Below are 20,730 nucleotides of genomic sequence, written 5' to 3' on the forward strand. Positions count from 1 at the left end.
AGCTAAACATTTAAAAAGAATACCAGTGGGTCCTCTTTTGTTTTGTTGCGTCTTTTGTTTCCTGAACTTTGGAGACAAATCAATATTAAAGGAGATATACGGTTATGAACAATGGTCTAGGGCTTAATAATGGACATATTCTGCACAAATTCGTTAATCATCAATGATTTAAAGTTATTTCAAATCCATACATTTATTTTTTAGTTCGTTGTGTTCGATCGAAACCAGGGACTATAACGTTAGCAGACAAAAAACATATATTAAACGGGAACACCTATTTACTTTATTAATTAACTCATAGTCACATTGATTTGTCGATTACTACTTAAAATGTTCGATCGCCATTAACGCCATATACATGGTAGCATATGCATTGCATCATAAACATATCATATACATCATGTATATGATACCATGTAACATGATATCATATACGTGAAAATGATATGGAATCATAAACATTGTATCATATGCATGGTCTTAAATAAAAGAAGAAGAAGAATATGCATGGTCTAGACATGGTTCAATTGTATTATCATGTTGGCAGCAGAAAGCGGAACAATATGCACCGTGGACAAATTGCTCCGTCGGAATTATTCTAAGGGAACACCCATTTTTTATTCACCCATGTTGCAAATATTATCATTTCGAAAAGCTCGTTCCATGCGACCAACAAGCCCCGGGCGATGTTAAGACTAGAGGAGCAGACTACAGCGACTTAAAGAGTTAGGAGGGAAATCTAAGCTGGAGATTCGTCAACAGTTGAACCATCATGGCCGAGCGCAGAGTGTTTATCGGTATTGAAACTGTTATACAATACAAATTATACAATACCTATGCAACATGTGAATAACATATGTTTTGCATTAAGATGCAAATGCATTTTTTAAGTGTATGTGGTTGTTCGCGTTTCAGATATTCAAGCAAAGTCAAATCCATCCAGAGGAGGCGATCGGAAGCCAGAGGTCCGCGCTGAGAGTTGGACTCGCACTGACAATACTTTCAAGTTCAACTTTGTTGTGGCCGAAGACCAAGTAGCAACGACATCTTTGCTAGAAACAACGCCACCTTCAGTCGAACTAAGCAGGCTGACAGTCTGTAAGGAAGAAGGGTCTGATAAGTTTGCCTTTAACTTCCAAATCCCACCTGTGACCCCCGGACCCTTGGCACCCGAAGCCCCGCCCGCCCCCTCAGGGGGCTCCGAACCCAGCCCCCCCGGTGCGCAGAAACCAGCTCCCCACACGACGCTGGAGGCGTGCGTCCCTACAGAATCAATGGCACAATCTAAACCCAAGAAAAAGAAGAAATCTGGAAAAAAGAAAACCACAGAAAGTTCAAAGCTACAAGAAACAACAAGTTCATTGGCGGGTAGTCATGGCGACAAAGAATCAGTGTTGGTCAGTGCTGAGCATTCAGATTAAATGGGGTCGCTGTATGGCAGGACAGGTGAGTGTCTGACACTCACCTGTGACTGGGTGAAGGACAGGTGAGTGTCTGACGCTCTCCTGTGTGAAGGACAGGTGAGTGTCTGACTCTACTGTCCCGCTGTGTGGAGGACAGGTGAGTGTCTGACACTCACCTGTGACTGTGGAGGACAGGTGAGTTTCTGACGCTCTCCTGTGTGAAGGACAGGTGAGTGACTGACTCTACTGTCCCGCTGTGTGGAGGACAGGTGAGTGTCTGACGCTCTCCTGTGTGGCGGACAGGTGAGTGTTTAACTCTGCTGTGCCGGTCTCCTGCAGACTGCAGAGCAGCAGCTGCAGAGGGAGCTGGACTGGGTCATGGAGCAGCTGAGCCGGGGCCTGGAGACGCAGAAGGTCACGCCCAAACAGAGTGGGTCTCCTCTCCTCACCGACCGCAGGAGGTCCCTCAGACACACGCCTCCAGTGGGACGGATTCCATGTGATCGAAGATACCATAGTTTATTATTGTGTGGGATTTTTATTGTGATTTAAATGATCAACCATTTGCAGGAGAGGACGCGTCGCGGGCACTCAAGATCCTCAGGAGCGGCAAAGCGCCGCTGGCCAAGAAGAGGCAGGTGATGCGGGCCATGACCGGGGACTACCGCAGGAAGATGGAGGAGGAGAGGCAGAAGCAGCTGAAGCTCATTCAGAGCGGTGAGTCGTCAGCGGGATAATGGTGGAGAGACGTTTGGAACTAGGTGGACATCAACCTGAAGCCTATTGACACTGTCCTCCTCCCCTCCAGCCATGACCTCTCTTCAGGTCAGAGCGGTCCCAGACCCAAAGAAATCTGTCTTCCATCGGAGAGCCGGGAATAAACCAGGAGTCCCGGGCGCCGGAGAGCAGAACGCACGACCGGCTCTGACCTCTGACCCCCTGTTGTCAGGAAATGAAACATCTCACTTTGTCTTCACCTCCTCAAAAGAGGAGTTCAAGTTTAATTTTGTCTGATATTTATGTGTATTAATGGGCTTAAAGGTCTTGCCAAAGTAAACTGATGTATTAAGCAACATTTGGGAAATACAATGGTTAGGGTTATTAGATAGCATCTCCTACAAAATAAATCTTTTATCAACTGAATTAAATAACCTATTGCCATGACATTTATTTCCGCTACTGGTTTGTATTTTTATTTTGTCCATCAATGAAGAATTAGAAGAAGGCCTACAAGCCTTCGTAATAAACCATTTTGTCTTGAATTACCATCAATAAAATGAATTTAAGTTAATTGTGTAATGTGGTGAAACGGTTGATTTTTTAAAAATATTTTAACTTAATTCCCAATATTAGTAATTATGTTTGATTAAATACATCCTGCAATAACTAGACATATATGTTATGTGCTCTCAGGAGATCAAACAGGTTATTAAAATTGTAGATTTGTTTTAATATGAATGAAGTTAAGATCGTTAACCAGTGGAAGGTGGTTTATTTTGTTAAACGTTTGGCCCTACCTTCAATACATGAGCAGCCCGGACACATTTGTTTGTGACACACAACACAACACGTCGAGCCTCTGCACAGGAAGTTATCCCGCTCCCCTTTCTTGTAAGTTTTGAACTCGAGTTACTGTAGATGTTTTAATAACTACACGTTATATCATCTGGCTTTCCTTTTTACTGCCAACGGGTTTTATTACGCTGTGAGGTCTTAACGTCCCTGAGGCTATCTGCTAAGCTAACAGCCCGGTGACTCTTCATCCCTCCAACCAGCAGCTGATCTCTGAATTACTTCACTGTACTTATTTAATTAACTCATTCCTTTGTTTGATTAGAGTTGACAATCAAAGGATTCTTATCTGTTTTGTGATGAGTGCAGACACGAGGAGTGAGGATGTCCGAGCTCAGTGACGAGGCCAGCGGGGAGCCGCTGGGGGCCAGCCTGTCCCTGTGGCTCGGCGGCCCCCTGCTCCGGGCGGAGGGGCTGGACGTCCCGCTGGACCTCCACACCGCCTGCTCCATAGGACTGTATGACATCGTGGCAGAGTGCATCAAGAAGTGAGTATGTTGAAGGATTCATCCAATGATGGAAAACCAGCAGGTCATTAGGACCCCATATGAAAGAGATGTGTTACCAATAAAACCACAACTTAAGACTAGCAGCCGTCATATTGCATATTGTGTCTTAATCTCATCACTGTATCCTTGTGGCTGTTTAGACGAGAGGTGGATCTGGATCGCAAGAACATGGGCGGCTGGACCCCTCTGATGTACGCGTCCTACATCGGCCACGACAACATCGCCAACCTGCTGCTGGAGGCCGGTGTGGCCGTCAACGCCACCACCCCCCGCGGGCGCAGCGCGCTGATGCTGGCCGCCAGCTGCGGCAACGAGAGTATTGCCTACTTCCTCCTGCAGGTACGATCAGACCGCATCCAACCAGAACCAGGTACGATCAGACCGCATCCAACCAGAACCAGGTACGATCAGACCGCATCCAACCAGAACCAGGTACGATCAGACCGCATCCACCCAGAACCAGGTACGATCAGACCGCATCCACCAAGAACCAGGTACGATCAGACCGCATCCAACCAGAACCAGGTACGAACAGACCGCATCCAACCAGAACCAGATTCGCTCTGGAGGCTACTTCCTCCTGCAGGTACGTCTCAGACCGCATCCTTTCAGAACCAGAACCGCTCTGGAGGAGAGCGCTTCATATTTACAAATCTCTTTATAATACAGACATACGCCACGGATAATTAGTCAGAAAGATGCTGAAAGTAGCGGATAGAAAATGAACACTATGATGCAGGAGCAGGGTGTTCCAGTGTGTGTCTGGTGGCGGAGACACTGTCTCTGTCCTGTGGAGCTCAGCCAGGCTAGGGGTTCCCCTAGCCGTTAACACGTCTCCTGGGGTTGAAGCACGGGGCGGAGCTGGAGCTGAAGGACCTGCGCGGCTGGACGGCGCTGCTGCACTGCACCACCACCGGCCACCAGCAGATGGCGCGCTTCCTGCTGGACAACAACGCCGACGCCAACGGGAGGTGAGCTCTCCTCCGCTCCGGGAGGGAGAAGGCGTGCGTGTGTCTGTTGGGAGGGATCTCTGAACAAAGCTCTGAAGAACCATAAACGTAGGACTTAACTGCGGGTGAACGGTTTAAATGTTACGTCAACTCTACGAGTTCAGTTGAACCGTTCATTGGAGAGCTCAATGAAAATGTTGTTTTTTACTAAAATGTTTAAAATTGTGAAATTGTAAAATACAAAAAGTAGGGACTGAATCGGCCTGTTCCTTCAGAAAACGGCCTGGATCGCATTTCTTTAGACTTTTAGGGCGTAATTTGCCGTGACAGGTTCAACTGACCTTTAATGTAAGTTAAGTAAATAGGCCGTTAGTCAAAGAAGAGATGAAGTCAAGCACAGGAACACAGAGTGACGTCTCACCCCCCCACAGGGAGCCCCTCTCCGGGTTCACGCCCCTGATGGAGGCCGCTGCCTCTGGGCATGAGATCATCGTCCAGCACCTCCTGGACCATGTGAGTAAAGCCCCAGTCATCCTGGGAACACCGGCAGCTGATTGGCCAAAGGCCGTTGAGTAGAAGCTCCCCGGCCAAAGGCCGTTGAGTAGAAGCTCCCCAACGTGAGGCCGGTTGGTTGTTCTGCTCCGTCCCAGAAGGCGAAGGTGGACGAGAGGAACGCCGAAGGCCAGACGGCGTCCGCCCTGGCCCTGATGTACGGCCACACCAAGGTGGCCCGCCTCATCGACGCACGCTGCCCCAGGGCCAGAGCGGGTAGGCCCCCCCCCTTCATCGGGCCCCCCAGCGGGCCCTGGCCCCCCAGCGGGCCCTGGCCCCCCAGCGACCCCTGACCCCTGCTCTCCTCCGTCTGCAGGCCCCCCCGAGGACCCCAGCTCCTCGGAGGACTCCGACGGGGCCCCCCCCCGCCCCAGCCAGAGGCCGGGTCGCCACCGCGCCAAGGGGCCCAGCATCCACGACGGGCCCCAGGCCATCGCCAAGTTCCACGTGGGGGCCCCCAGTAAACCCAGTGGTGAGACCCCGCCCACCTCCAGGGGTCCAGGGGGAGGTTCCAGTCAGTAGGACCACTAGATGGGCTGTGGTCGTCAGTCACTAACCCCCCCCCCCCCCCCCCCCCCCCAGAGCCCCTGGTGCCGCCGGGCTACATGACCTTCCAGGACCCCGGGGAGCAGAGCGAGGGCATCTGTTACCGGGACGTTATCTCGCCCATCAACGAGCTGGACGGCCAGAGCAACAGCAGCAGAGGTCAGAGCCCTCCCTCTCTCCCCTCCTTCCCTCCCCCTCTCTCCCCCCCCCTCTCTCCCCCCCCTCCTTCCCTCCCCCTCCTTCCCTCCCCTCCCTCCCCCTCCTTCCCTCCCCCTCCGTACTTCAACTCAAATAACATCGTTGTGCCGTAAGGAACTAGTCGACCTTGGTGAACACAGGTGAGGGGGAGACAGGTGAGGGGGAGACGGGTGAGGGGGAGACGGGGGAGACGGGTGAGGGGGAGACGGGTGAGGGGGAGACGGGTGAGACAGACGAGGTACCTGACCCTTCGTACCCTTGACCTTTGTCCCCAGATGAGAGTCCCCTGCTGGACCCTGACGTTCCTGACGTTCCGGCCAGGAGCAGCAGCAGCAGCAGCTGTGAGGGGGCGCGGCCGGCGGCCAGCCTCACCTGGGAGGGCTCCGTGGAGAGCAACGAGGTACGGCCTGCCTGTCCTTCATCCTGCTGACGGTGATGAAGGTGGCTCTGTAGAGCTACGGTCAGCCTGTCCTTCATCCTGCTGACGGTGATGAAGGTGGCTCTGTATAGCTACGGTCAGCCTGTCCTTCATCCTACTGACGGTGATGAAGGTGGCTCTGTAGAGCTACGGTCAGCCTGTCCTTCATCCTGCTGACGGTGATGAAGGTGGCTCTGTAGAGCTACGGTCAGCCTGTCCTTCATCCTGCTGACGGTGATGAAGGTGGCTCTGTAGAGCTACGGTCAGCCTGTCCTTCATCCTACTGACGGTGATGAAGGTGGCTCTGTAGAGCTACGGTCAGCCTGTCCTTCATCCTGCTGACGGTGAGTACTGCTGCTCCCCACTGCCCCCCGCGGTGGCGCTCATGCGGTCTACTCCTTTAGGACTCCGACCGAGCCAAGAGGACCAGCTCCCGGCGCGCCCCCAAGGGCCACCACGCCAAGGGCAAGGGTCGCCACGGCAACAGCAACGGCTCTGCCTCGGCCGCGCCGGGGGGTGGCGGGGGCCCCCCTCCCTACGCCGGGCCCAAGGCACGTCTCTGGGGTTGATCTGGGGCGCTGGGTGGGTGGCCCGAGGCGCTGTGCTCTAGCTGTGCTGTGTCCCCAGGACCTGGCGGCGTTCCTGGAGCAGATGGGCTTCTCCAAGTACCTGCCGCTGCTGGAGGAGCAGGACATCGACCTCCGGATATTCCTCACGCTCACCGAGAACGACCTCAAGGAAGTGGGCATCACGTAAGAGCCCCCTCCGTCAGGGCCGCAGCGGGGCCGTGTGCAGCTGACCTCAGCATCCGTGCGTCTCTCCACAGGCTGTTTGGACCCAAGAGGAAGATGACCCACGCCATCGCCCGCTGGCACAGCAACACTCGGCCGCCCAGTGACGCCCTGGAGCAGGCCTACGCAGACCAGCTGGAGGCCGAGATGCAGGAGATGGCCATCCAGCTCCACAAGGTACCCTCCTCCTCCTCCTCAAGGTACCCTCCTCCTCCTCACTAGGACCCCTCTTTAAGGGGGCCTCCAGAGGACCCCTCACTAAGGGGGCCTCACTAGGACCCCTCACTAAGGGGACCTCACTAGGACCCCTCACTAAGGGGGCCTCACTAAGGGGGCCTCACTAGGACCCCTCACTAAGGGGGCCTCACTAAGACCCCTCACTAGGACCCCTCACCCCCCCCCCCCAGCGCTGTGAGGAGGCGGAGGCGCTGCAGAGCCAGGTGTCCCAGGAGAAGGACCTGCGGGCCGTGATGGAGGTCTGCCTGACGGAGGACAAGGCGGCGTGGGGGCGTGTCCACGGGGAGCTGGTCCAGAGCCACGGGCTGGCCCAGGAGATGAACGCCACCCTGGAGCGAGCCCGCGCCGCCCGCGCCGCGCTGGGGGCCCGCCTTGCTGCCGACGGCCTCACCGCGGGGGGGGCAGGGGGGCAGAGCTCCGTCCCGGAGCTGATGAAGAGGCTGGAGGCCTACGATGAAGAACTGGGTAAGGAACACCGCAGATATGGAAGAACATGAACTCTCATACAAAGTACCAAAACATGACCTGTGTGCGTGTGCGTGTGCGTGTGTGTGCGTGTGCGTGTGCGTGTGCGTGTGTGTGCGTAGCGGGGAGCCTCCACACGGTGCTGCAGAGCCTGCGGCGGCTGAGCGTGTCGGAGCAGGTGACGGACAGCTGGGAGAGGCCGTAGCGGCAGGTGAGGCTCCGCCCTGGAGGGCTCTCCCCGCGGCCTGGAGCACCCCCAACCCAGGCTCTGTGACCCTACCACCCTGGACCCACTGGAGGAGGAGGAGCCTGGAGGAGGAGGAGCCAGCAGCTCTCTGGAGGCGTTCCCTCCACAGGGATTCACCATTCCACCACGGGAACATTCCTTTAGTCTCAGAGCCGTGGACACCAGGGGGGGGGGCAGACCGGGACCAGGACCAGGACGGGGACCTGGGGGGGGGGGATCCGGCTCTGGGTCACAAGGGTCCCCGGGGATATTCCTCCCTAGTCCGGTTTACGGGGAGACTTCCTCTTGGAAATCCTGCCAAAGTAAAATAACACTCCTCCAACATTGATTAGGAAGGGCGGACCATAATGGAGGTGGCTGACGGAGTCCCACAGCGCGGCCTCGCCGTCTGGCCTCTGACGGACCACCAGGCTCTGGTCTAGGAACCATCCTCACCTCTCTGAAGTTAACCGTGCCTTGGGTCAGCCTTAATGGGATGTTTTTAGGGAAATTGTGTTGGTAAATTTCCTTGTAGTTTTATTAACGTAGCCTGATGTTGTGCACTAACCCCTCCCCCCCCCCCCGTCTGGGATCAATAAAGTGCATCTCCCACACCTGACGGGAGAACACCAACGCAGAACGTCTTTTTGTGAACGGATCTGCAGACAGGTTGGCTCAGAGTCGCTGACCCCGAGCAGAGCGAGAAATAAAAACGACGTGGATGTTTCGATCCAGACACGATGTCTAAACTTGTATCGCTTTATTAGCAGCCTTACCATTCAAAGCGCTGAATGAATGTAATTAATGTCATATAAATCATTAGTCGGTATCTACAGTTCAGAGGAGATGAAACACTATTTACATGTGAAAACATTAGCAGCATGCACTTAGCGCTTGCTCAGAGACGGTGCTGGTGAGGTTAAAAGAGGTAAAACATGAACACCCATCACATCTCCTGTCCTTCAAATCCAACGCCGACAGGAGCGCAGGTCCACCGCGACGGCGTCCATCAGGGACTGGCCTTCAGCCCGCTGGGTCGGCCCGCTGGACAACAGTGTTTAGGGAAGGCTTGATGCCAGGGGGCGGAGTTAGGGGCGGGGTTACCCCCTGACCCTCCCTCCCCCAGCAGGACGCACGTCTCACCCCCTCCATCGTTCTGCCCCCTCGCTCCCCACGGGGCCGCTGACGGAGGGTCACCTGACGGGGGTCACCTGACGGGGGTCACCTGACGGGGGTCACCTGACGGGGGTCACCTGACGGGGTCAGGTGTACTCACAGAGGTGTCCGCAGCCAGCGGGGCAGTGCGGGCTGCTCTTCAGCCAGTGCATCATGTGCTCCAGGTGGCCGCCGTGGCTGCAGCCCTGGCACCAGACGAAGAGGCCCTTCACCACATGGTGGCACACGGCGCACACGCTGGCACACTGGTGGCACCTGGTGGAGGGGAGGGGAACAGGTGAACACAGCGTCCGTACAGGATCAGCCCGACTGCGCTGTGAGGACGGCCGTTCTCACAGCGCAGTCGGGCTGATCCAGATTACAATCCCTAGAGTTGAACACAACACTGGAAACGGAGAATGGAAAAAAAGTCAGTTTCTAAAATTGCCTCCAGCAAATAATTGATTACTGAGCTAAATGAGGGCAGGATGGTAGCGGCTGCAGGATGGTAGCAGCGGTTCAAAGGTTCCGTGTTCGATCCCTGAGTAAGGCTGCTATCCATTTGGATGGTACGCTGGTATGAACGACCAGCTTCAGCGAGAACGTGACGTATTTCCCTTGCTCCAGCCTTCCAGTTTGCCATTTGTGTTTTCTGTCGGGCCACGAGGGGGAGTAGTAGCAGGCTAGTCATCATTAGCAACATAGCCTCCTTAGCAAACCAGCTTCAAAACAAAACTTTACATTGAATTGCACGCAAAGCAAGACCGTGCAATGCATATATTGGTGACCGGATTAAAGCAGCAATGAAATCAAGTGTGTAAGAGGTTTTAAAAACGACATTAAAACCACCAATGTGGTACAAATAGAAAGAAAATACATCTCATCCCCCATTAACTATGGGCGCAGCCATCTTCTTTGCGAGTTGTACAGCTCTGCTCGCTCTACCTTGAAAGCGACGAGATACTACGACCAAAAGGGGGCGTGCCTCAGTGAAATGCCGCAAGAAAGCTGTGAGATTTGCGACTTTACCACTTCGTAAATCCAAATGGATAGCAGCATAACCCATGTCTACATCACGGTCCTCTATTGGAGTTTGAGGGCGGGGTCTTACCGGTCGCACACCCAGCCCCGGTTGCTCATTGGCCGCTTGCAGTTGCTGCAGTTGACGTGCAGCGTGGTGGAGGTCTGGTTCAGACATGTGATGGCGCCGCAGGTGCTGAGCTTGATCACCTCGTTGGACACGTTCCACAGCTCGAACCGCTGCAGCAGGTCAATGTACGACGTGTACCAGTGCTCCTGGGGGGGGACGCAACCTCATTACGGCCTGGGGGAGGGCACCCAGCTCAGCTCACTCCTCACCCCCGCTCACTCCTCACCCCCGCTCACTCCTCCCCCCCGCTCACTCCTCCCCCCCGCTCACTCCTCCCCCCAGCTCACTCCTCCCCCCAGCTCACTCCTCACCCCAGCTCACTCCTCACCCCAGCTCACTCCTCACCCCCGCTCACTCCTCCCCCCAGCTCACTCCTCCCCCCCGCTCACTCCTCCCCCCAGCTCACTCCTCGGCCCAGCTCACTCCTCGGCCCAGCTCACTCCTCGGCCCAGCTCACTCCTCCCCCCAGCTCACTCCTCGGCCCAGCTCACTCCTCCCCCCAGCTCACTCCTCGGCCCAGCTCACTCCTCACCCCAGCTCACTCCTCACCCCCGCTCCCTGCTCACCTGCGTCAGGTCGTCGATCTCCTTGCGGATGCGCTCTCCCAGCACGATGAGCACCGACACGGCCATCTGCACGTCGCCCTGCTCGGCGTAGTAGCGCAGCATGTCGCGCACCACGGGGCAGAAGAAGCCGGCCGGCAGGTGGGCCGTGTACAGCGGCTGCGAGGCCGAGATGAGCGAGCAGGACTCGATGGGCGTGAGGCAGGTGGCCTCCGCCTCGCCCCCGCTCACGTGGGGAGACTCGGCCTTGTCCTGCTGCAGGGGCTCAGGGGCCGACGGGTTGTCCAGGATCTCGTGGCGCAGGGGGAAGGCCTCCTGGGGCAGCGTGTACTCCTGGTCCTCTGGGGGGGAACGGGAGACCCTCAACGAGGAGAACCTCAACGAGGAGACCCTCAGTGAGGAGACCCTCAACGAGGAGACCCTCAACGAGGAGACCCTCAGTGAGGAGACCCTCAACGAGGAGACCCTCAACGAGGAGAACCTCAACGAGGAGACCCTCGACGAGGAAAAGCTCAGTGAGGAGACGGAGGCTGAAGGAGGCTGACCTGCTGGAGGCTGACCTGACGGACACTGACCTGCTGGAGGCTGACCATACGAAGACTGACGGAGGCTGACCTGACGGAGGCTGAGGACACTGACCTGCTGGAGGCTGACCATACGAAGACTGACGGAGGCTGACCTGACGGAGGCTGAGGACACTGACCTGCTGGAGGCTGACCATACGAAGACTGACGGAGGCTGACCTGACGGAGGCTGAGGACACTGACCTGCTGGGTTATCGTGCTCCACAGAGTACAGGTCGTCGTCGTCGAGCTCTGCGTCTCCGAACATGTACTCGGCCTGGCCGTCGCTGCCCTCCGTCTCCTCGTTGTCTGCAACAGACCATAATATCCACCTCGGGGTTAGGGCGGGGCACTCAGGTGTGTTCCCATGCGGGCGCGGGGGCGTGTCCTACCGTCGTTGTTGCTGATGTGGGAGGTCCCTGGCTCCAGGTGGGCGGCGTCCGACCGCCCCTCCTTCCCCCGGTCTGCCGGACACGCCCCCATGTCCGGACACGCCCCCATGTCCGGACACGCCCCCATGTCCTTCATGCTGAAGCTACAGGAGCAGAGAGCAGACGTTGGCTACAGGAGCAGAGCTACAGCAACACAGAGCTACAGGAGCACAGAGCTACAGGAGCACAGAGCTACAGGAACACAGAGCTACAGGAACACAGAGCTACAGGAGCACAGAGCTACAGGAACACAGAGCTACAGGAGCACAGAGCTACAGGAGCAGAGCTACAGGAGCACAGAGCTACAGGAGCACAGAGCTACAGGAGCACAGAGCTACAGGAGCACAGAGCTACAGGAGCACAGAGCTACAGGAGCACAGAGCTACAGGAGCAGAGCTACAGGAGCACAGAGCTACAGGAACACAGAGCTACAGGAGCACAGAGCTACAGGAACACAGAGCTACAGGAGCACAGTGCTACAGCAACACAGAGCTACAGGAACACAGAGCTACAGGAACACAGAGCTACAGGAGCACAGAGCTACAGGAACACAGAGCTACAGGAGCACAGTGCTACAGCAACACAGAGCTACAGGAACACAGAGCTACAGGAACACAGAGCTACAGGAGCACAGAGCTACAGGAGCACAGAGCTACAGGAGCACAGAGCTACAGGAGCACAGAGCTACAGGAACACAGAGCTACAGGAGCACAGAGCTACAGGAACACAGAGCTACAGGAGCACAGAGCTACAGGAGCAGAGCTACAGGAGCACAGAGCTACAGGAGCACAGAGCTACAGGAGCACAGAGCTACAGGAGCACAGAGCTACAGGAGCACAGAGCTACAGGAGCACAGAGCTACAGGAGCAGAGCTACAGGAGCACAGAGCTACAGGAACACAGAGCTACAGGAGCACAGAGCTACAGGAACACAGAGCTACAGGAGCACAGTGCTACAGCAACACAGAGCTACAGGAACACAGAGCTACAGGAACACAGAGCTACAGGAGCACAGAGCTACAGGAACACAGAGCTACAGGAGCACAGTGCTACAGCAACACAGAGCTACAGGAACACAGAGCTACAGGAACACAGAGCTACAGGAGCACAGAGCTACAGGAGCACAGAGCTACAGGAGCACAGAGCTACAGGAGCACAGAGCTACAGGAACACAGAGCTACAGGAGCACAGAGCTACAGGAGCACAGAGCTACAGGAGCACAGAGCTACAGGAACACAGAGCTACAGGAGCACAGAGCTACAGGAGCACAGAGCTACAGGAGCACAGAGCTACAGGAGCACAGAGCTACAGGAGCACAGAGCTACAGGAACACAGAGCTACAGGAGCACAGAGCTACAGGAGCACAGAGCTACAGGAGCACAGAGCTACAGGAGCACAGAGCTACAGGAGCACAGAGCTACAGGAGCACAGAGCTACAGCAACACAGAGCTACAGCAACACAGAGCTACAGGAGCACAGAGCTACAGGAGCACAGAGCTACAGGAGCAGAGCTACAGGAACACAGAGCTACAGGAGCACAGAGCTACAGGAACACAGCTACAGGAACACAGAGCTACAGGAACACAGAGCTACAGGAACACAGAGCTACAGGAACACAGAGCTACAGGAGCACAGAGCTACAGGAACACAGAGCTACAGGAGCACAGAGCTACAGGAACACAGAGCTACAGGAGCACAGAGCTACAGGAGCACAGAGCTACAGGAGCACAGAGCTACAGGAGCACAGAGCTACAGGAGCACAGAGCTACAGGAACACAGAGCTACAGGAGCACAGAGCTACAGGAGCACAGAGCTACAGGAACACAGAGCTACAGGAGCACAGAGCTACAGGAGCACAGAGCTACAGGAGCACAGAGCTACAGGAACACAGAGCTACAGGAGCACAGAGCTACAGGAACACAGAGCTACAGGAACACAGAGCTACAGGAGCACAGAGCTACAGGAGCAGAGCTACAGCAACACAGAGCTACAGGAGCACAGTGCTACAGCAACACAGAGCTACAGGAGCAGAGCTACACCGAGCTACAGCAACACAGAGCTACAGGAACAGAGCTACGGGAACACCGAGCTACAGGAACAGAGCTACAGGAGCAGAGCTACACCGAGCTACAGCAACACAGAGCTACAGGAGCACAGAGCTACAGGAGCACAGAGCTACAGGAGCACAGAGCTACAGGAGCAGAGCTACAGGAACAGAGCTACAGCAACACAGAGCTACAGGAGCAGAGCTACAGGAGCACAGAGCTACAGGAGCAGAGCTACACAGAGCTACAGCAACACAGAGCTACAGCAACTCAGAGCTACAGAACACAGAGCTACGGCAACACAGAGCTACAGGAGCACAGAGCTACAGCAACACAGAGCTACACAGAGCTACACAGAGCTACAGGAGTAGAGCTACAGCAACAAAGAGCTACAGCAGCACAGAGCAGACATGCAGCGGCGCCATCCACAGGACCCTGGTGGTACTGGAGGCGTACCTGTTCATCAGAGGCAGCGTGCCCAGCTTGGCGCTGAGGTTGGGGTTGGCCGGGTCGGAGAACATGATGCGGACCATGGTCCACGTGGTGGAGACCTGTACCACGGGGAAGGGGAAACAAGGTCCGTTATCCGTTGACGATGCCGACAGAAGCAGCCTGAGGCGGCGGGGGGCGGGTGGGGGGCGGGGCTGACCTGAGGCCGGTTCAGCTCCTTGGCCACCTTGGCGTTGTGGTCGCACAGCTCGGCGAAGGGCTTCCCGCTGAGCAGGTAAAGGCGCGCCGTCTGGGAGAACCAGTCCATGCGGCCGCTCTCCAGGCCGGTCTCGAAGACGCTGAGGGCGCTGGACACATGGGCGAACTGCTCCGTGAGGTCCGGCTTCTTGAAGAAGAAGATGGGGTAGCGGCGGTCCCCGCCGGGGTAGGGCTTCCTGTTGGCGTCGCTGCTGATCAGGCTCTCCTTGGCGGCGAAGGCCAGGTCTCCAAACAGGCCGAAGCAGAGTCCCTCGGGGTTGGCCTTGTCCACGGGCCGGCTGGCGTCCTTGAACATGTGCTGGTACAGCGTGCTGTCCTTGGAGCCCGACAGCAGGAAGTGGGGGTCGTGCTGGTGGCGCCAGGCGATGCCCGTGGTCACGTCCTTGTGCTCCTCGAAGGTGGCGAAGGGGATGAAGGGCCGGCGGACGTCCCACACGTAGATGTTGTGGTCCACCATCATGGAGCAGGTGGCCAGGTGCCACTTCCTTTCCGGGCGCCACTTGACGCGCGCCACGGAGGCGATGGTCTGCACGCAGTGGATCTCCTTGGCCCGCGTGGTGCTCATGTCCCACACCTTCACCATCTTGTCCCGGCCGCCGGTGGCCAGCCATCCCCTGCAGACGGAACACACTTTGAGCCACAGGATCCACAACACATTCTCACGCTTACCTGCACAGAGGTAGAGGCGCACAGAGACACTTACTTACTGACACAGACACAGACACAGACACACAGACAGTCTGTCTTCATTCACCCCCCGAGGAGAAGGGAGCGTGATAGCATCACACAACGGTACAAATAGCTAATTATAGTAAAATGAATGAATCAACAATACAAATATACACACTGGGGTTAATCTGTACCAAAAGCAACACCAATGGTCGTTGGCTGTGGTAAGGAGGACTCACCGGTCGTCGGGGTGCCAGTCGCAGCAGAACACGGGCCCGTTGTGGGCGGTGAACATCCTCTCGTAGCGGTCCGGCCGCCGGATGTCCCACAGCTGCACGTTCCCGTTCTCAAAGGAGGCCGCGAAGGTGAAGTACTCCTTCATACTGAACTGGACGTCCCTCACGCTCTCAGACTGACCTGGGGACAGCAGGGCACCGGTCAGCCATCACAGTACTACAACGCGCCATGTGCCGCTTTATTGACTGCATACGACCAATGGCTGCTAGGCAGCACATCGCGTTCTGATCCTGACACAACTGTTTTGTTGAGGCTAAAATACCATGTTTCATCGATATTATGAAACCGATCCAGAGACGCTGAGTTTGAGCGGTGCTGTGGTATCGTCCCTCCACCACGGCCGAGCGCAGGGCGGCCGTACCTGAGAAGGTGCTGACGGACTCCTTCTTGCGCAGGTCGAAGCACTTCATGAAGCCGTCCTGCGAGCCGCTGAGCAGCATGTACACCTCGCTGGGGTGGAAGCACACCTTGTTGACGGTGCGCTTGTGCTCCGTGAACAGCTGGTCCTGCTTGTTGCGCGACGGCTTGCCCAGGTTCCAGGTGACCACGGCGCCGTTGGTGGCGGCGGTGGCCAGCAGGTTCTCCTCCATCTGGTGCCACATCACGTCGGCGCAGCTGAAGTTGAGCGAGGGCTTGCGGCCCACGCGCAGGTTCAGCTTCTCCACGAACTGCTCGTCCTCCAGCGCGTAGATCTTGAAGATGTTGCGGCCGGCCACCACCACCTGCGAGGCGTCGCGGCACACGCTGATGGCGTTGGCGGGCGCGTCCAGGTGGCAGAACATGGTGCGCCCGCTGACGGCGCCGCCGCCTCCGCCCAGAGCCGTGGAGACCCGGGACATCTTCTCCATGGTCCTGGGGGGGGTCGGTGAGCCAAAGGTACAGACCAGCAACACACGACCAGGCACCTGCACCGGCTAGCACTGACTCACTACATCAGAGAACCCCACATTGAACCAGGGGATGAAGACAGGGAAACCCTTTAGATTATGAATGACAGCGTCACGTGGAAACAGACACTTTGCTTAGGTCATCACATCCTCATCTATTGGGCCACCAGCAGAGGGCGCAGAGGAGCAACATCACGGGCAGGAATAGATTCTGAAACAATGCAAGGTTACCCTGTGATAGCTCCAGAAATAGACTCACTTGACGCAGTGTTTGTAGTTTCAGGAACAGAGGTTTCTCCGGGTAGACCAGCGCTGACAGCTGCACACCATGCAACATGTTAAGGAAAATGCATTAGGACTAATACTAAAAACGTACAGCTCTTTCCCCTCTATGGTCCATAATCTAAAACCCAAGCAGAAAGTGCCTAGAGTTGGTCCTTATAATAATTCTGTATATACTAATTAATTGTGAGTACACAGTAGACACAAATACTCTTCCCTTACCTAGGGATAGATGATGTTTATCACATCATCCGCGTCCCATGGCGGCTGGTTCGGTTCCTCATCCTCAAGACGCACTGATTGTGGTGGACAAGAGGGGACTTCTATATTATACGATCAGCGACGGAATGAGAGGAATGTTAGTGACAGTCAGAGACTTTTAATTCAGGGAATTAAGGGAAACCAGGCGCTGAATAAACGAATTAAAAATCTTTAATTGTCAAGAAATGAAGTGGATTTATGTCGCATTGGCCGATGCATAAAGTGACTTGTTGAGGACAGGTATAACTTCTGAAGGTAGAAGACCAGACGTTTTGTTCTGCTGCTTTGAGGAACACGAGACCGGAAGGAGCTACGCGATGTGATGCTAATGCTAATGTTGTGATGCTAATGTTAGCTCGGTGCGTGTAGCCAGCTAGTGCTGCTGATAAACACTGCTTTACATGGCTTACATTAAGGGTGCAATCATGTGTGTTTGTATATATGTCTGATATGTATTTTTTCGATAATAGTAATAATGTAGAATATTTATAGATAAATCGTTTAAGTTCTTCAGATAACTAACCTTTTGAAACTGTTTCTCACTGCACAGCCGGAAATAGTATTTCGTGTCCAGCTCTCGCGAGATTACGGTATGTGATCACAAAACAAACGTGACAAAACAAACGTAGTACAGTATTATTAGTAGGAGTATTATCTACATTGGGTGCACTTTATCATACGCGATCCATGATAAAATATTTTATTCAAGAGAATAAATCTGTACCACTTTGTAGAGATTAAACCGAAAGTTCCCCTTTTTAGAGGTAAAATGAAACTCGTGTTGCACTGAATACATTTTTAACTGTAAATGTAGTGTTTAAATAATGTCTATAACGTTCTGAAGTATTTTTTAAAGCAATAGCATCGTAGTTGTTTACCATTTGATACCATCACCAGGCTATGGTTTTAATAATGTAACTGTGTGTAACTGCGTAGCCATGAGCAGGTCCAGTCTGTTCGCGTGTGAGGACCCGGACCGGTGGAGGAGGGTCTACGACCAATACTGGGACGTGGTGGAGGCCAAGTCCGCAGTGAAAGGAAAAAAGTCTGGAAAACTTCAACCCCTTGAAAAGTGGTAATTATAATATTAATAATTCTAAATATCAAAAGGAAACAATGTGTCAGACCCCAACTTAAAGGTTGGGTATGGAATTCTCTTTTTTGGCCATTTTTGCAAAATTACTTGAAATCCTTATCATAACCCACTTACAGCCACTGAGTTAGAAGTACTGACATGAAAATTAAAGAAGTCATTCATCTGTGGAACGTGCAGGGCTCGAAAAACTCCAGCCAATGATTTCCAGACCCACCGAGTGGCATTGGACAGCAAGTACGTCAATCAAACTCTCGTACTGCGTGACCCCTCCCCCGCGCGACCCCTTCGTGCTCGTACTCAAAGCTCGTGACCCAGAGCAAGCTTCTGTTTGTTGATATCCTGCGGTAGCTACTGGAGCTAGCTAACTAGCTAATGGCTCGCTCTCATGCATCTGTGTTCGCTCGTGCATGACTGCGCGTCCATGTACTTGGAATGGGTGGAGTCAGAGTCAGCGTTGAAGGAGAGGGGGTAGGACCATTTGAGTTGTGTATTTTCAAAATCTGCTGGAGTTTCGCAAATCCCATACCCAACCTTTAAACATGAGTATGAGAGATGGATGAGTCCAGTGAGGCTCAGATGTTCCCCCCTCCCCCTCCCCCTCCCCCTCCTCCTCCTCCTCCTCCTCCTCCTCCAGGTATCAGGAGCAGCTGCCCGCACTCATCTCCAGCCGGTCTGAGAGATACGTGACCCATCCAGAGCTGGTGAAGCTCATGGAATGGAAGCTGACTGTAAGTGGAGCATCGAGCCTGACTCCCTGATCTAACCATAAACAAGAGAGTCTCTAAGACCCTGGGGCCTCACTGAGGGACCTCCATCTCTGTCCCCAAATGGGGACCTCCACCTCTCTCTCAGGGACCTCCACCTCTCTGCCCCCAGAGGGGGACCTCCACCTCTCTCTCAGGGGCCTCCACCTGTCTGACAGTGACCTCCACCTCTCTCTCAGTGAGCTCCACCTCTCTGTCAGGGACCTCCACCTCTCCCTCAGTGACCTCCACCTCTCTCAGTGACCTCCACCTCTCTCTCTGTGACCTCTACCTCTCTCTCAGTGACCTCCACCTCTCTGTCAGTGACCTCCACCTCTCTGTCAGTGACCTCCACCTCTCCCTCAGTGACCTCCACCTCTCTCAGTGACCTCCACCTCTCCCTCAGTGACCTCCACCTCTCTCTCAGTGACCTCCACCTCTCTCTCAGTGACCTCCACCTCTCTGTCAGTGACCTCCACCTCTCTCTCAGGGACCTCCACCTCTCTGCCCCCAGAGGGGGACCTCCACCTCTCTCAGGGGCCTCCACCTGTCTGACAGTGACCTCCACCTTTCTCTCAGTGACCTCCACCTCTCTCTCGGTGACCTCCACCTCTCTGTCAGTGACCTCCACCTCTCTGTCAGTGACCTCCACCTGTCTCAGTGACCTCCACCTCTCTGCCCCCAGAGGGGGTCCTTCCGGCCGCGGCTGCAGCAGCTGCTGGCGTCCAACGCGGCGGCGGCGGTGGAGCTCTGCTCCCGGAAGGCCTTCTCCCTCCTCCCCGACGTCCGCGCCGCCATCGCAGAGCTCAGTGCCCTGAAGGCCGTCGGCCCGGCAACCGCCTCCGGTACCGTAAGGGGGGGGTCCGAGGTCTCCACCAATCACGTTCTCCCCCAGCTGCCCACAGTCGGTCTCGCTTTAGCCAATGGCTGCTCCGTGTTTCCTGATTGGTCCTCTCCTCTCCAGCGGTGCTGGCGGCCGGGTGCCCGGAGCACGCCGCCTTCATGTCCGACGAGGGGGTGGGAAGCGTGCCCGGACTCACCCCCATCCAGTACACCGCCCGGCACTACCACCGCTACCTGGACCGCCTGCTGGAGCGCACCGCCCAGCTCAACCAGGGTGAGGCGCTAGACCGGTGCCCGGACAGGCTGGGCGGTCCAGGCTGGTCCAGGCTGATCCAGGCTGGTCCAGCCTGATCCAGGCTGGTCCAGCCTGATCCAGGCTGATCCAGGCTGGTCCAGGCCACATGTATCTGGAGAACATCTAGAACCACATGAAGGATCTGCTGAACTGAACTGGAACAGAAGAACGGGATGATTCAAAAGAACCAAACCTTCGGCGTTGACCTGTGTCCCTCCTCTTCCTCAGCGGACCCCGAGCGAGACTGGACCCCCCATCGGGCGGAGCGCTGCCTGTGGGCGTGGGCGGTGGCCGGGCGGCTGCAGCTCCCCCTGCTGGAGGAACAGGGGGGAGGCGGGGAGGGGCGGAGCCCGGAGGCCGACGAGAGACCAACGAAGAAGAGGAGGACCGACTAAAGGCCCCTTCATCATCCTGGGTTTATCCATACGGGTTTATGTTTCACCTTTGACCTTTGAATGCCAGAGATCTCATTTCATTTGACTTAATAAATTGTGAATTGTTTATATTGAAGAAAAACCCGGAATGAATTAACCGTTCTTTAGTCGCCACACGTTGGTGAGCCTAAGGGGGCTCCAGCCCAACAGGGGTTCACACGATGCTACCTGGCCCCCCAGGAGAGGAGTGAGGAGAGAGGGGTGAGAGGGGATAGAGAGGAGGAGGAGAGGGGAGAGGTGTGAGGGGGGAGAGGTGTAGGAAGCACAGCAGACAAGTTGCCACAGTATTGTTCTTTAATCATGATGTTCCCTAAATGAAAAGCGAGTACAATGAACAGTACAAAATAAAACAATATCTTTAAATATATATATATATATACAGTGTATATATATATATATATATATAAAAAGATAGATATACACAATATAAAATTGTTCTGTT

General features: G+C 55.2%; 4 protein-coding genes across 13 annotated transcripts; 3 read left to right on the forward strand and 1 right to left on the reverse strand.

Annotated features, from left to right (window-relative positions):
* Window positions 1-534: 534 nt before the first annotated feature.
* c18h8orf33 (chromosome 18 C8orf33 homolog) lies at window positions 535-2,699 on the forward strand. Its single transcript, XM_030340855.1, has 5 exons — window positions 535-797; window positions 916-1,397; window positions 1,743-1,833; window positions 1,974-2,120; window positions 2,212-2,699. Exons 1-5 carry the CDS (start codon window positions 773-775, stop codon window positions 2,415-2,417), a joined length of 951 nt encoding a protein of 316 aa, XP_030196715.1. The 5' UTR covers window positions 535-772; the 3' UTR covers window positions 2,418-2,699.
* Window positions 2,700-2,921: 222 nt separating this feature from the next.
* Window positions 2,922-8,603, forward strand: anks3 (ankyrin repeat and sterile alpha motif domain containing 3). The gene is made up of 14 exons (XM_030340851.1): window positions 2,922-3,014; window positions 3,285-3,463; window positions 3,625-3,823; window positions 4,334-4,455; window positions 4,866-4,947; window positions 5,085-5,202; window positions 5,303-5,458; window positions 5,569-5,691; window positions 6,006-6,130; window positions 6,553-6,699; window positions 6,776-6,900; window positions 6,975-7,116; window positions 7,347-7,641; window positions 7,764-8,603. Exons 2-14 carry the CDS (start codon window positions 3,300-3,302, stop codon window positions 7,844-7,846), a joined length of 1,881 nt encoding a protein of 626 aa, XP_030196711.1. The 5' UTR covers window positions 2,922-3,014; window positions 3,285-3,299; the 3' UTR covers window positions 7,847-8,603.
* Window positions 8,604-8,612: 9 nt separating this feature from the next.
* On the reverse strand, window positions 8,613-17,483 carry wdr24 (WD repeat domain 24). 5 transcript variants are annotated; one of them, XM_030340850.1, is made up of 12 exons: window positions 17,401-17,483; window positions 16,839-16,912; window positions 16,594-16,653; window positions 15,809-16,299; window positions 15,390-15,567; window positions 14,423-15,095; window positions 14,230-14,324; window positions 11,691-11,833; window positions 11,503-11,607; window positions 10,739-11,076; window positions 10,134-10,318; window positions 8,613-9,298 (listed from the first exon to the last, which is right to left on the reverse strand). In XM_030340850.1, exons 4-12 carry the CDS (start codon window positions 16,293-16,295, stop codon window positions 9,130-9,132), a joined length of 2,373 nt encoding a protein of 790 aa, XP_030196710.1. In that variant the 5' UTR covers window positions 16,296-16,299; window positions 16,594-16,653; window positions 16,839-16,912; window positions 17,401-17,483; the 3' UTR covers window positions 8,613-9,129. The 5 variants fall into 5 exon arrangements, with proteins under 5 accessions (XP_030196710.1, XP_030196707.1, XP_030196709.1 ...); XM_030340847.1 differs by having other exon boundaries at window positions 15,809-16,375; XM_030340849.1 differs by having other exon boundaries at window positions 16,839-16,939; window positions 17,401-17,435.
* On the forward strand, window positions 16,977-20,377 carry zgc:112496 (uncharacterized). 6 transcript variants are annotated; one of them, XM_030340867.1, is made up of 7 exons: window positions 16,977-17,117; window positions 17,428-17,467; window positions 17,814-17,952; window positions 18,608-18,701; window positions 19,402-19,561; window positions 19,681-19,833; window positions 20,083-20,377. In XM_030340867.1, the coding sequence occupies exons 3-7, from the start codon at window positions 17,816-17,818 to the stop codon at window positions 20,247-20,249; spliced, it is 711 nt and encodes a 236-aa protein (XP_030196727.1). In that variant the 5' UTR covers window positions 16,977-17,117; window positions 17,428-17,467; window positions 17,814-17,815; the 3' UTR covers window positions 20,250-20,377. The 6 variants fall into 6 exon arrangements, with proteins under 6 accessions (XP_030196727.1, XP_030196730.1, XP_030196729.1 ...); XM_030340870.1 differs by having other exon boundaries at window positions 17,025-17,132; XM_030340869.1 differs by lacking the exon at window positions 16,977-17,117 and adding an exon at window positions 17,193-17,236.
* The last annotated feature ends 353 nt before the right edge of the window (window positions 20,378-20,730 follow it).

Source organism: Gadus morhua, chromosome 18 (genome assembly GCF_902167405.1).
Source record: "Gadus morhua chromosome 18, gadMor3.0, whole genome shotgun sequence".
Classification (NCBI taxonomy): Eukaryota; Metazoa; Chordata; class Actinopteri; order Gadiformes; family Gadidae; genus Gadus; species Gadus morhua.

Excerpts from the sequence above, each read along its gene's own strand:
- c18h8orf33 (XM_030340855.1), top strand. The coding sequence starts at position 773 with ATGGCCGAGCGCAGAGTGTTTATCG. Across the intron at positions 798-915 it reads CGAGCGCAGAGTGTTTATCG|ATATTCAAGCAAAGTCAAAT; the intron begins GTATTGAAACTG and ends TTCGCGTTTCAG. Across the intron at positions 1,834-1,973 it reads GAAGGTCACGCCCAAACAGA|GAGAGGACGCGTCGCGGGCA; the intron begins GTGGGTCTCCTC and ends AACCATTTGCAG.
- anks3 (XM_030340851.1), top strand. The coding sequence starts at position 3,300 with ATGTCCGAGCTCAGTGACGAGGCCAGCGGGGAGCCGCTGGGGGCCAGC. Across the intron at positions 5,203-5,302 it reads CTGCCCCAGGGCCAGAGCGG|GCCCCCCCGAGGACCCCAGC; the intron begins GTAGGCCCCCCC and ends CTCCGTCTGCAG. Across the intron at positions 7,642-7,763 it reads GGCCTACGATGAAGAACTGG|CGGGGAGCCTCCACACGGTG; the intron begins GTAAGGAACACC and ends GTGTGTGCGTAG.
- wdr24 (XM_030340850.1), bottom strand. The coding sequence starts at position 16,295 with ATGGAGAAGATGTCCCGGGTCTCCACGGCTCTGGGCGGAGGCGGCGGC. Across the intron at positions 10,319-10,738 it reads AGATCGACGACCTGACGCAG|GAGCACTGGTACACGTCGTA; the intron begins GTGAGCAGGGAG and ends GTCCCCCCCCAG. Across the intron at positions 9,299-10,133 it reads CGGGGCTGGGTGTGCGACCG|GTGCCACCAGTGTGCCAGCG; the intron begins GTAAGACCCCGC and ends CCCCTCCACCAG.
- zgc:112496 (XM_030340867.1), top strand. The coding sequence starts at position 17,816 with ATGAGCAGGTCCAGTCTGTTCGCGTGTGAGGACCCGGACCGGTGGAGG. Across the intron at positions 18,702-19,401 it reads TCATGGAATGGAAGCTGACT|AGGGGGTCCTTCCGGCCGCG; the intron begins GTAAGTGGAGCA and ends CTCTGCCCCCAG. Across the intron at positions 19,562-19,680 it reads CGGCCCGGCAACCGCCTCCG|CGGTGCTGGCGGCCGGGTGC; the intron begins GTACCGTAAGGG and ends TCTCCTCTCCAG.